Here is a 16176-nt window from a genome sequence, read left to right on the forward strand (position 1 = left end):
TTCGTTACACTCTCTAGATGTCCCATCTCCAATTGCTTTTAAACATAATGTTTCATGAAATAGTTGTTTTGATACTTCGCATTCTGAATTTCACCTTTTCTTTTTTTCAAAAGATCACTGAACTGGTCCACCAAAGGGATGTCACGCGATCACTGATTAAAAGCAGAATTGACAACTCCAAATCCTTTGATTGGCTGAGCCAGATGAGGTTCTACTTTGACCCTAAACAGACAGACGTGTTGCAGCAACTGTCCATCCAGATGGCCAATGCCAAGTTCAACTATGGCTTTGAATACCTTGGCGTTCAGGATAAACTGGTGCAGACTCCTCTTACTGATCGATGCTACCTGACAATGACCCAAGCTTTGGAAGCCAGGCTGGGAGGTTCTCCATTTGGTAGGTTACTGTTTTCTGTATGCCCATTTCTCGAAAACTTTCTTAACGCTGGAAACAAAAAAAAATAGTGTGTTTAGGTAGCAAAGCGATTTTAATAGCTGCACAGATAATTTAGTCTTAACTAAAAGGATCTCGGGGTTGCTATATAATATAGCAGTCTTGCTGAAACTAAACACACCTACTTAATTACTGGGTAGAAGGTCTCCTGCGAGTCCTATGTACAATGCCTTAGGGTTCTAGTTTGGTATCGAGCTGGAATTTGACTTGCATCCTCCAGAGACTGAGGGTTATAAGAAAATTGTATGGCTATAAAGTGGTAACAAGTGTTGGGCATGGCTATTATTTGGAAGTGATGGTTAAGATGACATGAAACATGTCTCTTTTTTTATATAATGGACAGGGCCTGCTGGAACCGGTAAAACAGAATCCGTTAAGGCTCTCGGTCACCAGCTTGGACGCTTTGTTCTCGTGTTCAACTGCGACGAAACATTTGACTTCCAGGTATGGTGGTTTCAACTATGCTACCTTGGAATACTGATAATCCTGCAAGTTTCAAGTGTCTGTGTCTACTGTACAGGGAAGCTATAGTTGGTTTCATTGGGCAGCCCCGTATTCTGAAGCAAGAGGAGGAGCACTTCTTTGATTCTGTGTCTGTACAAAATATTGGTACCATATAGGATGCCCTGCCCAATAAGAGCAATTTCTGCCTCTCTAAAACTTAAGGAAAAATCCAGCCCCGTTTTACAACTGCTCAGTCTACTATTCAGCTGTATAATACTCCACAGCTTCTCAGTGTTCATTAACCTTCCCGATCTTTTCTTCAGGCAATGGGACGCATCTTTGTGGGTCTTTGCCAAGTGGGCGCGTGGGGCTGCTTTGACGAATTCAACAGACTTGAGGAGCGAATGCTTTCAGCCGTTTCCCAGCAGGTCCAGTGCATCCAAGAAGCCTTGCGAGAACATTCAAATCCAAACTTGGAGAAAAGTATGTTTGACACAAACACACTCTGCAGCTAATTATTCATGTGTGGTATCTAACAGGATACAATTCCTGAAACAAACTCTGGGGGCCCCCAACCAATTAACATCTCTCTTAAAATTGGACATTATAAACATGGGTTCTATCTCCGTGCTATATTTTTGCTAGTCGTCGTCACAGTGGCAACAGCCTGCATATGCTCAGGGTGAGACAAGCACTAGAGTCAGGCAGGCAAGTGAGTGGGGGTGGGGCAAGCTGAAGTGGTGGGCCAGTGAGCTGGGCTTAGGGAAGTGGGGCAGGTCAGCTGAGAAAGGTGGGGTGGTGGGTTGGGTGACAGGGGTGGTGCAGGTGAGCTGCAAAGGTTTGGTGGGCTATGGGGAGCAGGTGCTTGAACAAAGAGGGGGGGAGGGGAATTTGGAGAGGAGGAGAAGGGTGCTTGGAGACCTAAGCAAGCAAGAGTCATCAGCCCCTAGTATTTCAATATAAGTGGCTTTTATTGTGAGTAGGTGCCTTGCTGACTTCCTTTCATGTATGCGTGCATACACAAGTTGATTTGGTTAAGAACAGCAGACTGAACGACCAATGCTTGCTTCCAGCTTCTACCACCATTACCTGTGAGTTGCTGAACAAACAAGTGAAAGTGAGCGCAGACATGGCAATTTTCATCACAATGAACCCTGGCTATGCCGGTAGATCAAATCTCCCAGACAACTTGAAGAAGCTGTTCCGGAGCTTGGCCATGACAAAACCTGACCGTCAGCTGATTGCCCAAGTCATGTTGTATTCCCAGGGATTTCGGACAGCAGAAGTGCTTGCCAACAAGATTGTCCCATTCTTCAAGTAAGAAACACTGCTTGGTAGTAGAAGCGCATAGCATGATTTGTTCTTAGAGCTGTGTGAATTCAGCATTGACTGGTCCAACCTGCTGCTGGCATTGTTATATTTCTGAAACTTAATCATCAATTATTCTGATGCATCTGACTGTGCTTATGCAACCGCAGTATAACTTGGAAAAGCATCCAACTCCAAGCCAACCTCAGCATTAATCAGTTGGTGTCTTTGGCTCCTTAGGTTATGTGATGAGCAGCTCTCCTCTCAAAGCCATTATGACTTTGGCTTGAGAGCTCTGAAGAGTGTCCTGATCAGTGCTGGCAATGTGAAGAGAGAGAGGATTCAGAGAATAAAACGGGAGAAGGAGGAGCGTGGTGAAGTGGTTGATGAAGGAGAAATTGCTGAGAACTTGCCAGAACAAGAGGTATAGCCTGGGTTTGCATGTGACGGAACTAATGTAAAGTACATTTACGTACGCAGATGCTTGCAGACTATGGATGCACAAAAGGAGGGTAGTGTTAAATTGATTGATTTCTTGCACTCTGTATTCATGCCTATCATGCCTCTTGCTGCCGTAGATGTTGCTTTAGCTGGCTACCAGTAGGCTTTGGTAGAAGGCATTTAAATTGGTGTCAGAAATGCTGCTGTTCATCATGAGGGTGAGCAAACTTCATGTCTTCTCCATAGTACAGTATCTAAAAATCTAAAGGAAAATTCAGTAATTGACATTGCATCATTCACAAAGTTTTTATTTCTTTACATTTTATCTAGCACATGCTTCCTCAACCTCAGCCCTCCAGATGTTTTGAGACTACCGTGTTTCTCATATTTTAAGGCATCCCCAAAAAATAAGCCATGACAGGATTTCTAAGGGTTGGTGAAAAATAAGACATACCCCGAAAATAAGCCATGTCGTGTAGCCCCGACCGAGCGAGAGGCGAAGGCGCGGGACCCAGCAGGAGCTCCCTGCCTGCTTCCCCGAGCCGTCGCGCATCGGGGGACAGAGCCGAAGATCGGAGGGCGCTCCTTGCTGGGCTTGACAAGCCCGGCAAACAGCGCCCGCCGATCTTCGGACCTGTGCTGTGTGACAGGCAGGGGTGGGGGGAAGCGGAGATCGTTCTCCGCTCTCCCCCCACCCCCGCCTGTCACCAAAGATCGGCGGGCGCTCCTTGCTGGGCTTGACAAGCCCGGCAAACAGCGCCCGCCGATCTTCGGACCTGTCCTGTGTGACAGGCGGGGGTGGGGGGGGAAGCGGAGATCGTTCTCCGCTCTCCCCCCACCCCCGCCTGTCACCAAAGATCGGCGGGCGCTGTTTGCTGGGCTTGACAAGCCCGGCAAACAGCGCCCGCCGATCTTCGGACCTGTCCTGTGTGACAGGCGGGGGTGGGGGGGAAGCGGAGATCGTTCTCCGCTCTCCCCCCACCCCCGCCTGTCACCAAAGATCGGCGGGCACTGTTTGCTGGGCTTGACAAGCCCGGCAAACAGCGCCCGCCGATCTTCGGACCTGTCCTGTGTGACAGGTGGGGGTGGGGGGGGAAGCGGAGATCGTTCTCTGCTCTCCGCCCACCCCCGCCTGTCACCGAAGATCGGCGGGCGCTCCTAGCTGGGCTTGACAAGCCCGGCAAACAGCGCCCGCCGATCTTCGGCCCTGTGCTGTGTGACAGGCGGGGGTGGGCGAGAAGCGGAGATCGTTCTCCGCTCTCCCCCCACCCCCGCCTGTCACCAAAGATCGGCGGGCGCTCCTTGCTGGGCTTGACAAGCCCGGCAAACAGCGCCCGCCGACCTGTGCTGTGTGACAGGCGGGGGTGGGGGAGAAGCGGAGATCGTTCTCCGCTCTCCGCCCACCCCCGCCTGTCACCAAAGATCGGCGGGCGCTCCTTGCTGGGCTTGACAAGCCCGGCAAACAGCACCCGCCGACCTGTGCTGTGTGACAGGCGGGGGTGGGGGAGAAGCGGAGATCGTTCTCCGCTCTCCCCCCACCCCCGCCTGTCACCAAAGATCGGCGGGCACTGTTTGCTGGGCTTGACAAGCCCGGCAAACAGCGCCCGCCGATCTTCGGACCTGTCCTGTGTGACAGGTGGGGGTGGGGGGGGAAGCGGAGATCGTTCTCTGCTCTCCGCCCACCCCCGCCTGTCACCGAAGATCGGCGGGCGCTCCTAGCTGGGCTTGACAAGCCCGGCAAACAGCGCCCGCCGATCTTCGGCCCTGTGCTGTGTGACAGGCGGGGGTGGGCGAGAAGCGGAGATCGTTCTCCGCTCTCCCCCCACCCCCGCCTGTCACCAAAGATCGGCGGGCGCTCCTTGCTGGGCTTGACAAGCCCGGCAAACAGCGCCCGCCGACCTGTGCTGTGTGACAGGCGGGGGTGGGGGAGAAGCGGAGATCGTTCTCCGCTCTCCGCCCACCCCCGCCTCTCACCAAAGATCGGCGGGCGCTCCTTGCTGGGCTTGACAAGCCCGGCAAACAGCACCCGCCGACCTGTGCTGTGTGACAGGCGGGGGTGGGGGGGGAAGCGGAGATCGTTCTCTGCTCTCCGCCCACCCCCGCCTGTCACCGAAGATCGGCGGGCGCTCCTAGCTGGGCTTGACAAGCCCGGCAAACAGCGCCCGCCGATCTTCGGCCCTGTGCTGTGTGACAGGCGGGGGTGGGCGAGAAGCGGAGATCGTTCTCCGCTCTCCCCCCACCCCCGCCTGTCACCAAAGATCGGCGGGCGCTCCTTGCTGGGCTTGACAAGCCCGGCAAACAGCGCCCGCCGATCTTCGGACCTGTCCTGTGTGACAGGCGGGGGTGGGGGGGAAGCGGAGATCGTTCTCCGCTCTCCCCCCACCCCCGCCTGTCACCAAAGATCGGCGGGCGCTCCTTGCTGGGCTTGACAAGCCCGGCAAACAGCGCCCGCCGATCTTCGGACCTGTCCTGTGTGACAGGCGGGGGTGGGGGGGAAGCGGAGATCGTTCTCCGCTCTCCCCCCACCCCCGCCTGTCACCAAAGATCGGCGGGCGCTCCTTGCTGGGCTTGACAAGCCCGGCAAACAGCGCCCGCCGATCTTCGGACCTGTCCTGTGTGACAGGCGGGGGTGGGGGGGGAAGCGGAGATCGTTCTCCGCTCTCCCCCCACCCCCGCCTGTCACCAAAGATCGGCGGGCGCTCCTTGCTGGGCTTGACAAGCCCGGCAAACAGCGCCCGCCGATCTTCGGACCTGTCCTGTGTGACAGGCGGGGGTGGGGGGGAAGCGGAGATCGTTCTCCGCTCTCCCCCCACCCCCGCCTGTCACCAAAGATCGGCGGGCGCTCCTAGCTGGGCTTGACAAGCCCGGCAAACAGCGCCCGCCGACCTGTGCTGTGTGACAGGCGGGGGTGGGGGGGAAGCGGAGATCGTTCTCCGCTCTCCGCCCACCCCCGCCTGTCACCGAAGATCGGCGGGCGCTGTTTGCTGGGCTTGACAAGCCCGGCAAACAGCGCCTGCCGATCTTCGGACCTGTCCTGTGTGACAGGCGGGGGTGGGGGGGAAGCGGAGATCGTTCTCCGCTCTCCCCCCACCCCCGCCTGTCACCAAAGATCGGCGGGCGCTCCTTGCTGGGCTTGACAAGCCCGGCAAACAGCGCCCGCCGACCTTCGGACCTGTCCTGTGTGACAGGCGGGGGTGGGGGGGGAAGCGGAGATCGTTCTCCGCTCTCCCCCCACCCCCACCTGTCACCAAAGATCGGCGGGCGCTCCTTGCTGGGCTTGACAAGCCCGGCAAACAGCGCCCGCCGATCTTCGGCCCTGTGCTGTGTGACAGGCGGGGGTGGGGGAGAAGCGGAGATCGTTCTCCGCTCTCCGCCCACCCCCGCCTGTCACCGAAGATCGGCGGGCGCTCCTAGCTGGGCTTGACAAGCCCGGCAAACAGCGCCCGCCGACCTGTGCTGTGTGGCAGGCGGGGTGGGGGGGAAGCGGAGATCGTTCTCCGCTCTCCGCCCACCCCCGCCTGTCACCGAAGATCGGCGGGCGCTGTTTGCTGGGCTTGACAAGCCCGGCAAACAGCGCCCGCCGATCTTCGGACCTGTCCTGTGTGACAGGCGGGGGTGGGGGGGAAGCGGAGATCGTTCTCCGCTCTCCCCCCACCCCCGCCTGTCACCAAAGATCGGCGGGCGCTCCTTGCTGGGCTTGACAAGCCCGGCAAACAGCGCCCGCGTGCACTTTATTAAAAAATAAGACATCCCTCAAAAATAAGCCATGTCGTGTTTTTTTGAAGAAAAAATTAATATAAGACATGACTTATAATATGAGAAACACGGTACAATTCCCATCATCCCTGACCACTGGTCCTGCTAGCTAGGGATCATGGGAGTTGTAGGCCAAAAAACATCTGGAGGGCCGAGGTTGAGGAAGCCTGATCTAGCATGTAGATTTTAAGTATTTGTGCTTCTATTTTGCATTCTTTTCTTGCGAACCACTCTGAGAGATTTGGATGAAGGGTGGTATATAAATTTAATAAATAACAACAACAACAACAACAACAACAACAACAACAACAACAACAACAACAATAATTAAATAATTAAAAAGTATTTCTGATGTAGGATCTCAAGTATTCACACGAGTTTAACAAGCAAGCCGGGTTTTTTTGTTCTTCTGTGTATAGATCCTGATCCAGAGTGTCTGTGAAACAATGGTACCCAAACTGGTTGCAGAAGACATACCATTGCTTTTCAGTCTCTTGTCCGATGTGTTCCCTGGCATTCAGTATCACCGTGGAGAAATGACTGCCCTGAGGGAAGAGCTTAAGAAGGTCTGTCAGGAAATGTACCTGACGTACGGCGATGGGGAAGACATTGGCAGCATGTGGGTTGAAAAGGTAGGTTGCATCAGCGCTCACTGCCAACAAATAGCACAAAGTTATGTGAGATCTGGCCACAAACAGCCTTCTAGAAATCTAAGCAAGATAATTATATCTTCCTTCTATTTATATGCTATCTCTCCTCCATCATGGAACCCAAGGTGGTATACATGTGGTTCCTAGGTGTCTCCCACCCAAGCACTGAGCAAACCCAGACTTGCTTTAGCTTCAGCAAAGTGGTGGCCTTCCTTGTTTTTGGACCGCGACAGCTGGACCCACCCAAAGCATTCTACATTAAGATGTTCCTCATGCAACACTTCGATTTGTCTCCTTCTCCATAGGTTCTTCAGCTCTACCAAATTACCCAGATCAATCATGGTTTGATGATGGTGGGCCCATCTGGAAGTGGAAAGACCATGGCTTGGAGAGTTCTTCTGAAAGCACTGGAGAGGCTGGAGGGTGTGGAAGGTGTTGCCCACATCATCGATCCCAAAGCCATCAGCAAAGACCATCTCTATGGCACTCTCGATCCCAACACCAGAGAGTGGACAGATGGACTGTTTACGCATGTCTTGAGAAAGTGAGTGTGTGGCTATAAGTAAAGGTGTGAGCTAGAAATTTCTCCCAGGTGTAGGAAGAACTTGGGCTGGTTGGATGTTTTCTCAAATGGCCCTACATTATTCCCTTGTCTAGGATAATAGATAACGTGAGAGGCGAACTACAGAAACGGCAGTGGATCATCTTCGATGGAGATGTTGATCCTGAGTGGGTTGAGAATTTGAACTCTGTTCTGGATGACAACAAGCTGCTGACACTGCCAAATGGAGAACGTCTGAGCCTTCCACCAAACGTAAGGCTAGCTACTCTTCCCCCTCCCCCCCAAAAAATAAGAGAATAAATTTGCTTGGACAATATTGCTGGATTGGGAAAATGTCTGGTAATTTTGAGGTGCTGCTATCAGCCAGGAAATTCATTTTAAGGTGTTTCAAGCAGACATAGTTTGGAAGTAGGTTGTTACTCCCTAGTTTTGTCATGCAGGCTCTTATCAGGGCATGGGCTAAGGTTAGTCAAAGGAGAAAACTCTTAGAAGTTTGCCACAGCTGTGTCCTCAGATAATTTTGAGGTCAACGCTGGTTTCTAAGCCATCTTTCTGCTTTTTCCCATAGGTGCGCATCATGTTTGAAGTTCAAGATCTGAAGTATGCTACTCTGGCCACAGTGTCAAGGTGTGGCATGGTTTGGTTCAGTGAAGATGTTCTAAGCACTGACATGATTTTCAACAACTTCCTGGCCAGACTGAGGAGCATCCCTCTGGATGAAGGTGAAGAGGAAGCTCAGCGTAGGAGAAAGGGCAAGGAAGATGAGGGGGAGGAAGCAGCTTCCCCAATGTTGCAGGTATAGTTCAAGAGCATATAACATGAAAGATTGCAGTACCACCTTGCTGTGGGCACGCAAATTATTATACAAGTAGTTCAGCTCTATTTTGCCCGAATAATGGTTGACAAAATGCTGTTTCAACAGATTCAGAGAGATGCAGCAACAATTATGCAGCCATACTTCACATCAAATGGGTTGGTGACGAAGGCGCTTGAACATGCTTTCAAGCTGGAGCACATCATGGACCTCACACGCTTGCGCTGTCTTGGCTCTCTCTTCTCCATGCTGCACCAAGCTTGCCGCAACGTAGCACAGTACAATGCCAACCACCCAGACTTCCCTATGCAGATAGATCAGCTGGAACGCTACATCCAGGTAATTCCCATAGCTGAGTAAACAAAAAAGAGGGAACTGCCAAGCTGCCCGCCTTGTTGATTAATCTTGCTGGTAATTTTCATGTGGCTCTCTTGTGTGGGATTCCCTTTTCTCTGCACTTTTACTGATCAGTTTCTGAACTTTCCCAGCGATACCTCGTGTATGCGATTCTGTGGTCCCTTTGCGGAGACAGCCGTCTGAAGATGAGAGCCGAGCTGGGTGAATACATCAGGAGAATCACAACTGTGCCACTGCCTTCTGCACCAAATATACCTATCATTGATTATGAGGTAAAAAATAACCTTTCTATTTAATAAATGCCAGGCTTAATGTAATTACTTACTGATGCTATTTGCACAAAACTTAATCAATACAACAAAATAGATGATTTCATAGCCTTCTTCCAAAGACTTAGCTGCAACATATTCAGTGCGCTTACATTTTGGACCATACGCTTAACTAAACAAATTTCTTGGTGATTTGAATTTAATGCTGTCATCAGATTTACAGACTGATCCTTTGAGCCTTGTTGATCTGGTTGGTTTTTAATTCATACACTTGCATATCGGAATAAATAAGTTTTTTTAAAAAAAAGTATACTTTGCTTTTAGATGGTATACTCAGGTATTTTTGAGTCATTTCCCCCCACTCAGAAGTGTATTAGCTGCTGTCTGTAATGAGTTACTTTGTTAAAATCTTTTATAAAGTGTTCTCAATCTGCTGTCGGCTTAGTGGAGGCACTTCACTTTTTTTAAATTCCAGCAAACAAAAGCAGGGCCAATATAAATATATAGAAGTCAGTAGTACCAGCAATATATAAACAAACTTATTTTAAATGCTTTTTATCAGCTTAATGGTGCAAGTAATGTTAAACCTTGAAGTAGCTGCTTTTAGACAACACCAAGTTGTTGCTTTGGCAGCAGGAGAAGCAGATAATACAAGATACTTATTTTTCTTTCTCTCTCCCCATAGGTCTCAATTACTGGAGAGTGGGTTCCCTGGCAGTCAAAGGTCCCGCAGATTGAAGTCGAGACTCACAAAGTGGCAGCTCCTGATGTTGTGGTGCCAACCCTAGACACCGTCCGCCACGAAGCATTGTTGTATACTTGGCTTGCAGAGCACAAACCCCTGGTGCTGTGTGGCCCACCAGGTTCTGGAAAGACCATGACTCTCTTCAGTGCACTCAGGGCTTTGCCTGACATGGAGGTAAACAGTTCTTTGTGTGTGACCTTCTCCCATTCCAAACATTCTGAATGAGTAACCACATCTGCAGGCTTTAAAATGCCACTGAGCAGAAGAAGATCAGAATAATTTATTCATCTTCCATGTTTAATTAAATCTCTCTGCACAACAATGCAATAAGCAGAACAAGCCTGCCTCTGAGCCAGAATCGTTTGTTAGTTTAAGAACTTTATATACCACTTTTCAAGTTTACAAAAAGCAATTAAAACAAATTCAGCTAACCTGGCATGCTAGCAGAAGAGCACGATGTTGACTTCCTCCCGTAGAAACATGAGCAGCATTCATAAAGAGCAACAAAACTTTAAAAGCTGTCACCAGTTGGCAGTGTTTATGCCTCTTGGATCTTGCTGCATACCGTGTTTCCCCTTTTTTAATACATAGTCAAAAAGTAAGCCAGGGCAGGGTTTTTAAGCATTTGAGACATATAAGACATACCCTGAAAATAAGCCATACTTAAGTGCCGCGCGGCGCAAGACCACCAAGTGCCCCAGCCAGCTAGTGGGACCCAGCACGCCGGCCGCTACAGGAGGAGGAAGCCTGCCGGGTTGGGACAGTGCCCGGAAGCGGCTGCACAGCAGCCGATAAAGCATGCAGCAGCCGCACAAGCCAGCAGGACCCAGCTCCTGCAATGCCGGCTGCGGCAGGAGGAGGAAGCCTGCCAGGTCGGGTCGGCGCCCGGAAGCGGCGGCGACTGCAGCGCTAACAAAGCGCGAAGCAGCGCCGCACGGAGCACCAAGGGCACGAGCGGCAGGAGGAAAGAGAGAGAGGCTCGTTACTTGCGGCACTTTAAGAGAAACGATCTCCACATTCCGAGCCTCCCTTTTGCGCGTGCGTGCGTGTTAAAGCCCCAGTCGGTTCACTCCCCGCTTCCTCATCGCCATCCCTCCCTTTCAAACGTTGCCTCGGCCCCACAGACCCCTCCCTGGCCATCTTCCCCTAAGTGCGGTGCTGCTTCGTGCTTTGTCAACGCCGCTTCCGACAAAGCGCAAAGCAGCGCCGCACTCTCTCTGTGTGTGCGCGTGCGTCCGTCTCTGTGTGTGCGTGTGCGTCTCTCCCCGTGCGTGTCTGTCTCTGTCTCTCTCTGTGTGCGCGTCTGTCTCCCCCCCCCCCCGTGTGCACATCTCTCTCTGTGTGCATGCGTCTCTCTCCCCCCCCACTCCACAATTCCCTGTTCAGGAGCTGAGTGAATGCGCGTCTCTCTCCCCCCGTGCGTGTCTGTCTCTGTCTCTCTCTGTGTGTGCGCGCGTCTGTCTTCCCCCCGTGTGCATGTCTGTCTCTCTGTGTTTGCGCGCGCGTCTCTCTCTCCCCCCCCCCCCGTGTGCACATCTCTCTCTGTGTGCATGCGTCTCTCTCTCTCCCCCCCCTCCACAATTCCCTGTTCAGGAGCTGAGTGAATGCGCGTCTCTCTCTCCCCGTGCATGTCTGTTTCTGTCTCTCTCTGTGTGTGCGCGCGTCTGTCTTCCCCCCCCCCCGTGTGCACGCCTGTCTCTCTGTGTTTGCGCGCGTCTCTCTCCCCCCCCCCCGTGTGCACATCTCTCTCTGTGTGCATGCGTCTCTCTCTCCCCCCCCCCACTCCACAATTCCCTGTTCAGGAGCTGAGTGAATGCGCGTCTCTCTCTCCCCGTGCGTGTCTGTCTCTGTCTCTCTCTGTGTGTGCGCGCGTCTGTCTTCCCCCCGTGTGCACGTCTGTCTCTCTGTGTTTGCGCGCGCGTCTCTCTCTCCCCCCCCCCTGTGCACATCTCTCTCTGTGTGCATGCGTCTCTCCCCCCCCCCCCCCACTCCACAATTCCCTGTTCAGGAGCTGAGTGAATTCACAGTTGAATCTTGCTTCAACACTGATGTTTACAATATACCGTAGTATCCTGCACTGCAGCTGAGGGCTAGAGTAGGCAGGGCAGGTGGTGTGACATACACAACATGAAACTTCCAATAAAGTAGTAAAGGAACTGACAGTTCAAATGTGAAGATTGTAGAGGCAGACTTGGCAAACTCTTCTGTGAACTGTCATGGCATGTAATCTGATGCTTTTGGAAGCATAAAGTGGCTCCAGTCGGGTGTACATTTGCCCAATGGGGAAGGTAATGGTATCTTCCTGGGCAATGCTGCTTACAGATGTTCTATGGCCATAGGGTGGTTCAGAATAGCTTCATTTCATTTTCTGCTTGTTTTCATATCTAAAAAGCACCGTCTGGCTTTTTAAAAAACTGATGTCCCCTCCCCGTCTAGTTTTGCCAAGAGACCCACTGCAAATCTGGAGGAGGAGTGGCTTTGGCGGGCTCTGAATAATCTCTCTCTCCCTTTCTCCTGGAGGAGGATCTGGTGTGTAGGACTTACAAACCTTCAGAGACCCAGCTCTTGGGGGGGGGGGGCTTTTGGACACCACGCTTTGCCTCCCCTCCGATTGGGAACATTCTGGCATCACAGGAGGTGGCCAAGCGGGTGGTGCCACTTCCGCACCGCCCCCGCAAGACTTGGCAAGATATAGTGATAGGCGCAGTTCTGGAGGGCACCAAGGAAGAGGCGAGGCTGGACACTGCGCCTCCGAGCAACAGCTCCAGCCCCGCCGGCAGCACCCTTAAGACAGCCCTGGATAAATGTACTGTAGATTGCTTTACCATACCGGTACTTATGTGGTAATAAAAAAATAAGACACCACCTGAAAATAAGCCACCGTGTGTTTTTTTGAGGAAAAAAAGTTATAAGACGGTGTCTTAAAAAAGGGGAAACACGGTATTCCTTTCCTGATCACGTCCTTGCATTTTTAGGTGGTTGGTCTGAATTTCTCCAGTGCTACTACTCCAGAGCTGCTCCTGAAAACCTTTGATCACTACTGTGAATACAGGCGTACGCCTAACGGTGTGGTGCTGGCTCCTGTCCAGCTAGGAAAGTGGCTGGTGCTCTTCTGTGACGAAATCAACTTGCCGGATATGGATAAATACGGCACACAGAGAGTCATATCCTTCATCAGACAGGTGAGTATAAGTCAGATTAAAGAACTCAACTTTTTTGTTGTAGTTACACTCCATTGTAACCGCCTCTCTCAAATCCTCAGATGGTGGAACATGGAGGTTTCTACCGCACATCTGACCAGACATGGGTGAAACTGGAGCGAATTCAGTTTGTTGGAGCGTGTAACCCACCTACAGATCCTGGAAGGAAGCCTCTTTCACATAGGTAATGTGTCCACATTGCTATCTATAAGTTGCTGAAGTTGCTGCAGTCTAAATTCATATTAATGTGCTTTACTAAGAAGTAGGATTCAGCCTTTCAAATGCTCTATTAATGTTTTGGCTACTGGGATGTAGAACTTCAGAGTTTTTGTTGTTGCAGTAGGCTTTGCATGCTAGTTCCGACACCTTGAATGTGGCCTGGCATCTCAATGGCAGCCAGTGCTGTGCTTTCGGGATCTGTTTTTGCCATATCTAGACCCATGTATTTAGGCTCTCCTGTATGTCTTTCTAGATTTCTGCGCCATGTTCCTGTTGTGTACGTGGACTATCCTGGCCCAGCTTCCCTCACTCAGATCTATGGCACTTTCAATCGCGCTATGTTGCGGCTCATTCCATCCCTCCGCACCTATGCAGAACCTCTCACTGCAGCCATGGTTGAGTTCTACACAATGTCTCAGGTAACTGGAATAATAAAGCACTCTGCAGCTTTTTTTATCAAATGTCTAGAGCGAGTAGTTAAAAAATACTTCCCTGGTTACTATGGACAACTCCTTATCCTGTTACTTCCAGGAAAGGTTTACTCAAGACACACAGCCGCACTACATCTATTCACCCCGTGAAATGACTCGATGGGTGAGAGGGATCTTCGAAGCTCTGAGACCGCTGGAAACATTGCCTGTCGAAGGCCTCATTAGAATTTGGGCACATGAAGCTCTGCGTCTCTTCCAAGACAGGTAAAGTGTCTCTTATTGGGGGTAGAAAGTTGGTGGAAGTATTTATAGGTCCTGTTTCAGTACCACTGCTATGGGCCATCTTTCCACCCAAATCTATCTCTTCCATATGAATGTCAAGCTTAATGCTACTTAATGCAGGAAAAGAGTAGATGGCTAACTGGGGGGAAAGTATATTTTAAACATGTTTAGATAACGGAATTTGTGAGCAAATTTCAAGCTAGCTGAGTACTACTTTTCACAACTCATAATTTGAACTCTGGGCATATGATGTAAATGTCAGTGTCTGGGTTCAAAAGATTAGACAAACTCGGGGGGGGGATTGCTTAGCCAAAGGAATATTCAGAACACGGATTACTCGCCCGTGGTGTCCCTGAATCTTAGACCGTCGCAAGTGATAAGCAACCATTACCTTTCGCTAGTAGTTGGGAGAAGTGCATTTCACACTTATGAAATACAGTGGTATCTCGCAAGACGAAAGTAATTCGTTCCGCGGGTCGTGTCATCTTACGAAAATTTTCGTCTTGTGGAAACAAATGGCAGACGGCAAAAAATTCGTCTTGCGAGACGCGGCCATAGAAAACTTTGTCTTGCAAGGCAACAAAGAATCGCTAGACGCTTTCATTTAGCGAGTTTTTTGTTGCGCGAGGCATTCATCTTGCGAGGTACCACTGTAGTATTAATGCCAAATCTTCTCTGTCATGAAGTCTTAACTTTAAGCAGTTAATGTGCTTTCTAATACTAATGGTTGCTCCTTTTATCTAGGCTTGTGGAAGATGAGGAGAGACGGTGGACTGATGAAAACATTGACATGGTAGCTCTGAAGCACTTCCCCAACATAGACAAAGAGAAAGCAATGGCCAGGCCCATTCTGTACAGCAATTGGCTATCCAAGGTAGAAGCTCTGCCTCTTACTTGAACTTTAATACCTTGCTTTAGTTTGTGGGCATATAGAAGTGTGCTGCGTTTAATTTTTTCTGCTTTTTCAGTTGATTGAGAAAACCTATGACATTAAAACTCCTTTAATCAGTTGCAAATTGTATTATCATGACTTAATCATTGGTGGCAGGTGTTGACTTGGTTTGAATAATATTTCTTTTGATAATTTAGTCAGAAAGGAGCATAATTACATTTAGTGTGTTTATATTGGAAGTTACTGTCTTGACCTCGCTTTTAAAACTTCCTTGGATATCAGGGCACAGCTATCCTTTTGAGGATGAGCACCTCTCAATTCCCCCCCCCCAGTGTAACGAACCGTAGCTACTATCTGTTTTAGTGTGAGATTCATGCAAGAATGGAGCTACCTGGGATTTTGAGTGTCTCTTAAAATAAATGTAATTAGGTCCATATTCCATTCAGGCAGAATGTTTGCCTGTATGGGAATTGAGTTGTCCCATTGTCCAGCTCACATACATTTCTCCTCTTCTGCTTCCCTTCTTGTAAAAAAAGAGTCTACGTCTGCATGTGCAAAATTCTCCCACGTGGCTGTCTTCATTCTTGCCCTTTTTTCAGTGATTGCTTCTCATTCCCTGTCTTGGGAAGACGTATTTGTTTGTTGCTCACCACTGTTTCCTACTTGGGAAAAGCTTGGGGATTATTGTTAGTCAACATGAGGCAGTCAATTAATTGAGGTGGGTGGATAAGCTTCATGAATAGGCAATACTTTGTGCCTCTTCAAATATTGTCATAAGCAAGGACAGCTCCAATGCTGATGCTTTATGGTTTGCAAGTATATAAGTAGTTGTTTAAACTGTCTTTTAGGATTATATTCCAGTTAATCAAGAAGAGCTAAGAGACTATGTGAAAGCCAGACTGAAGGTTTTCTATGAAGAAGAACTTGACGTACCACTTGTCTTGTTCAATGAAGTCTTGGACCATGTGCTAAGAATTGACAGGTACATGGCACTTGTGTTCTAAACTTTTTTCCAGTTGTAGCACCTTGGCAAATATGTTTCTAAACCAATCCAGTATGTATTTAGAAAGGGGATGCAGGTTTTTTTTTAATCACTTGGATATTGAGTGCTAGAGCAGAACACAAAGAATACTGCCTACTATGTACCAGTATTTTTGTAGGGGATAGTTGTTTACCAGTTACTCCTAAGCTGCAATTGTAGGCACAGTTAACTACCGTCTTTCCCCTTTTTTAAGACACCGTCTTATAACTTTTTTTCCTCAAAAAAACACAGGGTGGCTTACTTTCGGTGGGATGTCTTATTTTTTTTTATTACCGGTACAGTTTTTACAGCTCAGGGTGCTGGCTCAGGGC

General features: G+C 49.9%; 1 protein-coding gene across 2 annotated transcripts in view; it reads left to right on the plus strand.

The window, feature by feature from the left end:
- Positions 1-16176, plus strand: part of DYNC1H1 (dynein cytoplasmic 1 heavy chain 1) — a 65252-nt gene that overhangs the window by 26734 nt on the left and 22342 nt on the right. For both annotated transcript variants that reach the window (XM_060271767.2, XM_060271770.2), the window contains exons 27-44: positions 114-396; positions 797-897; positions 1221-1380; positions 1971-2214; positions 2446-2629; positions 6822-7034; positions 7358-7596; positions 7710-7866; positions 8183-8410; positions 8537-8767; positions 8917-9057; positions 9740-9973; positions 12775-12981; positions 13062-13183; positions 13472-13637; positions 13750-13913; positions 14676-14805; positions 15672-15805. In XM_060271767.2, the coding sequence (XP_060127750.1) occupies positions 114-396; positions 797-897; positions 1221-1380; positions 1971-2214; positions 2446-2629; positions 6822-7034; positions 7358-7596; positions 7710-7866; positions 8183-8410; positions 8537-8767; positions 8917-9057; positions 9740-9973; positions 12775-12981; positions 13062-13183; positions 13472-13637; positions 13750-13913; positions 14676-14805; positions 15672-15805 (3338 nt within the window). The remainder of the gene's footprint in view (positions 1-113; positions 397-796; positions 898-1220; positions 1381-1970; positions 2215-2445; positions 2630-6821; positions 7035-7357; positions 7597-7709; positions 7867-8182; positions 8411-8536; positions 8768-8916; positions 9058-9739; positions 9974-12774; positions 12982-13061; positions 13184-13471; positions 13638-13749; positions 13914-14675; positions 14806-15671; positions 15806-16176) is intronic.

The sequence above is a fragment of the Zootoca vivipara genome, chromosome 1 (genome assembly GCF_965207765.1).
Source record: "Zootoca vivipara chromosome 1, rZooViv2.hap1.1, whole genome shotgun sequence".
In the NCBI taxonomy this organism is placed as follows: Eukaryota; Metazoa; Chordata; class Lepidosauria; order Squamata; family Lacertidae; genus Zootoca; species Zootoca vivipara.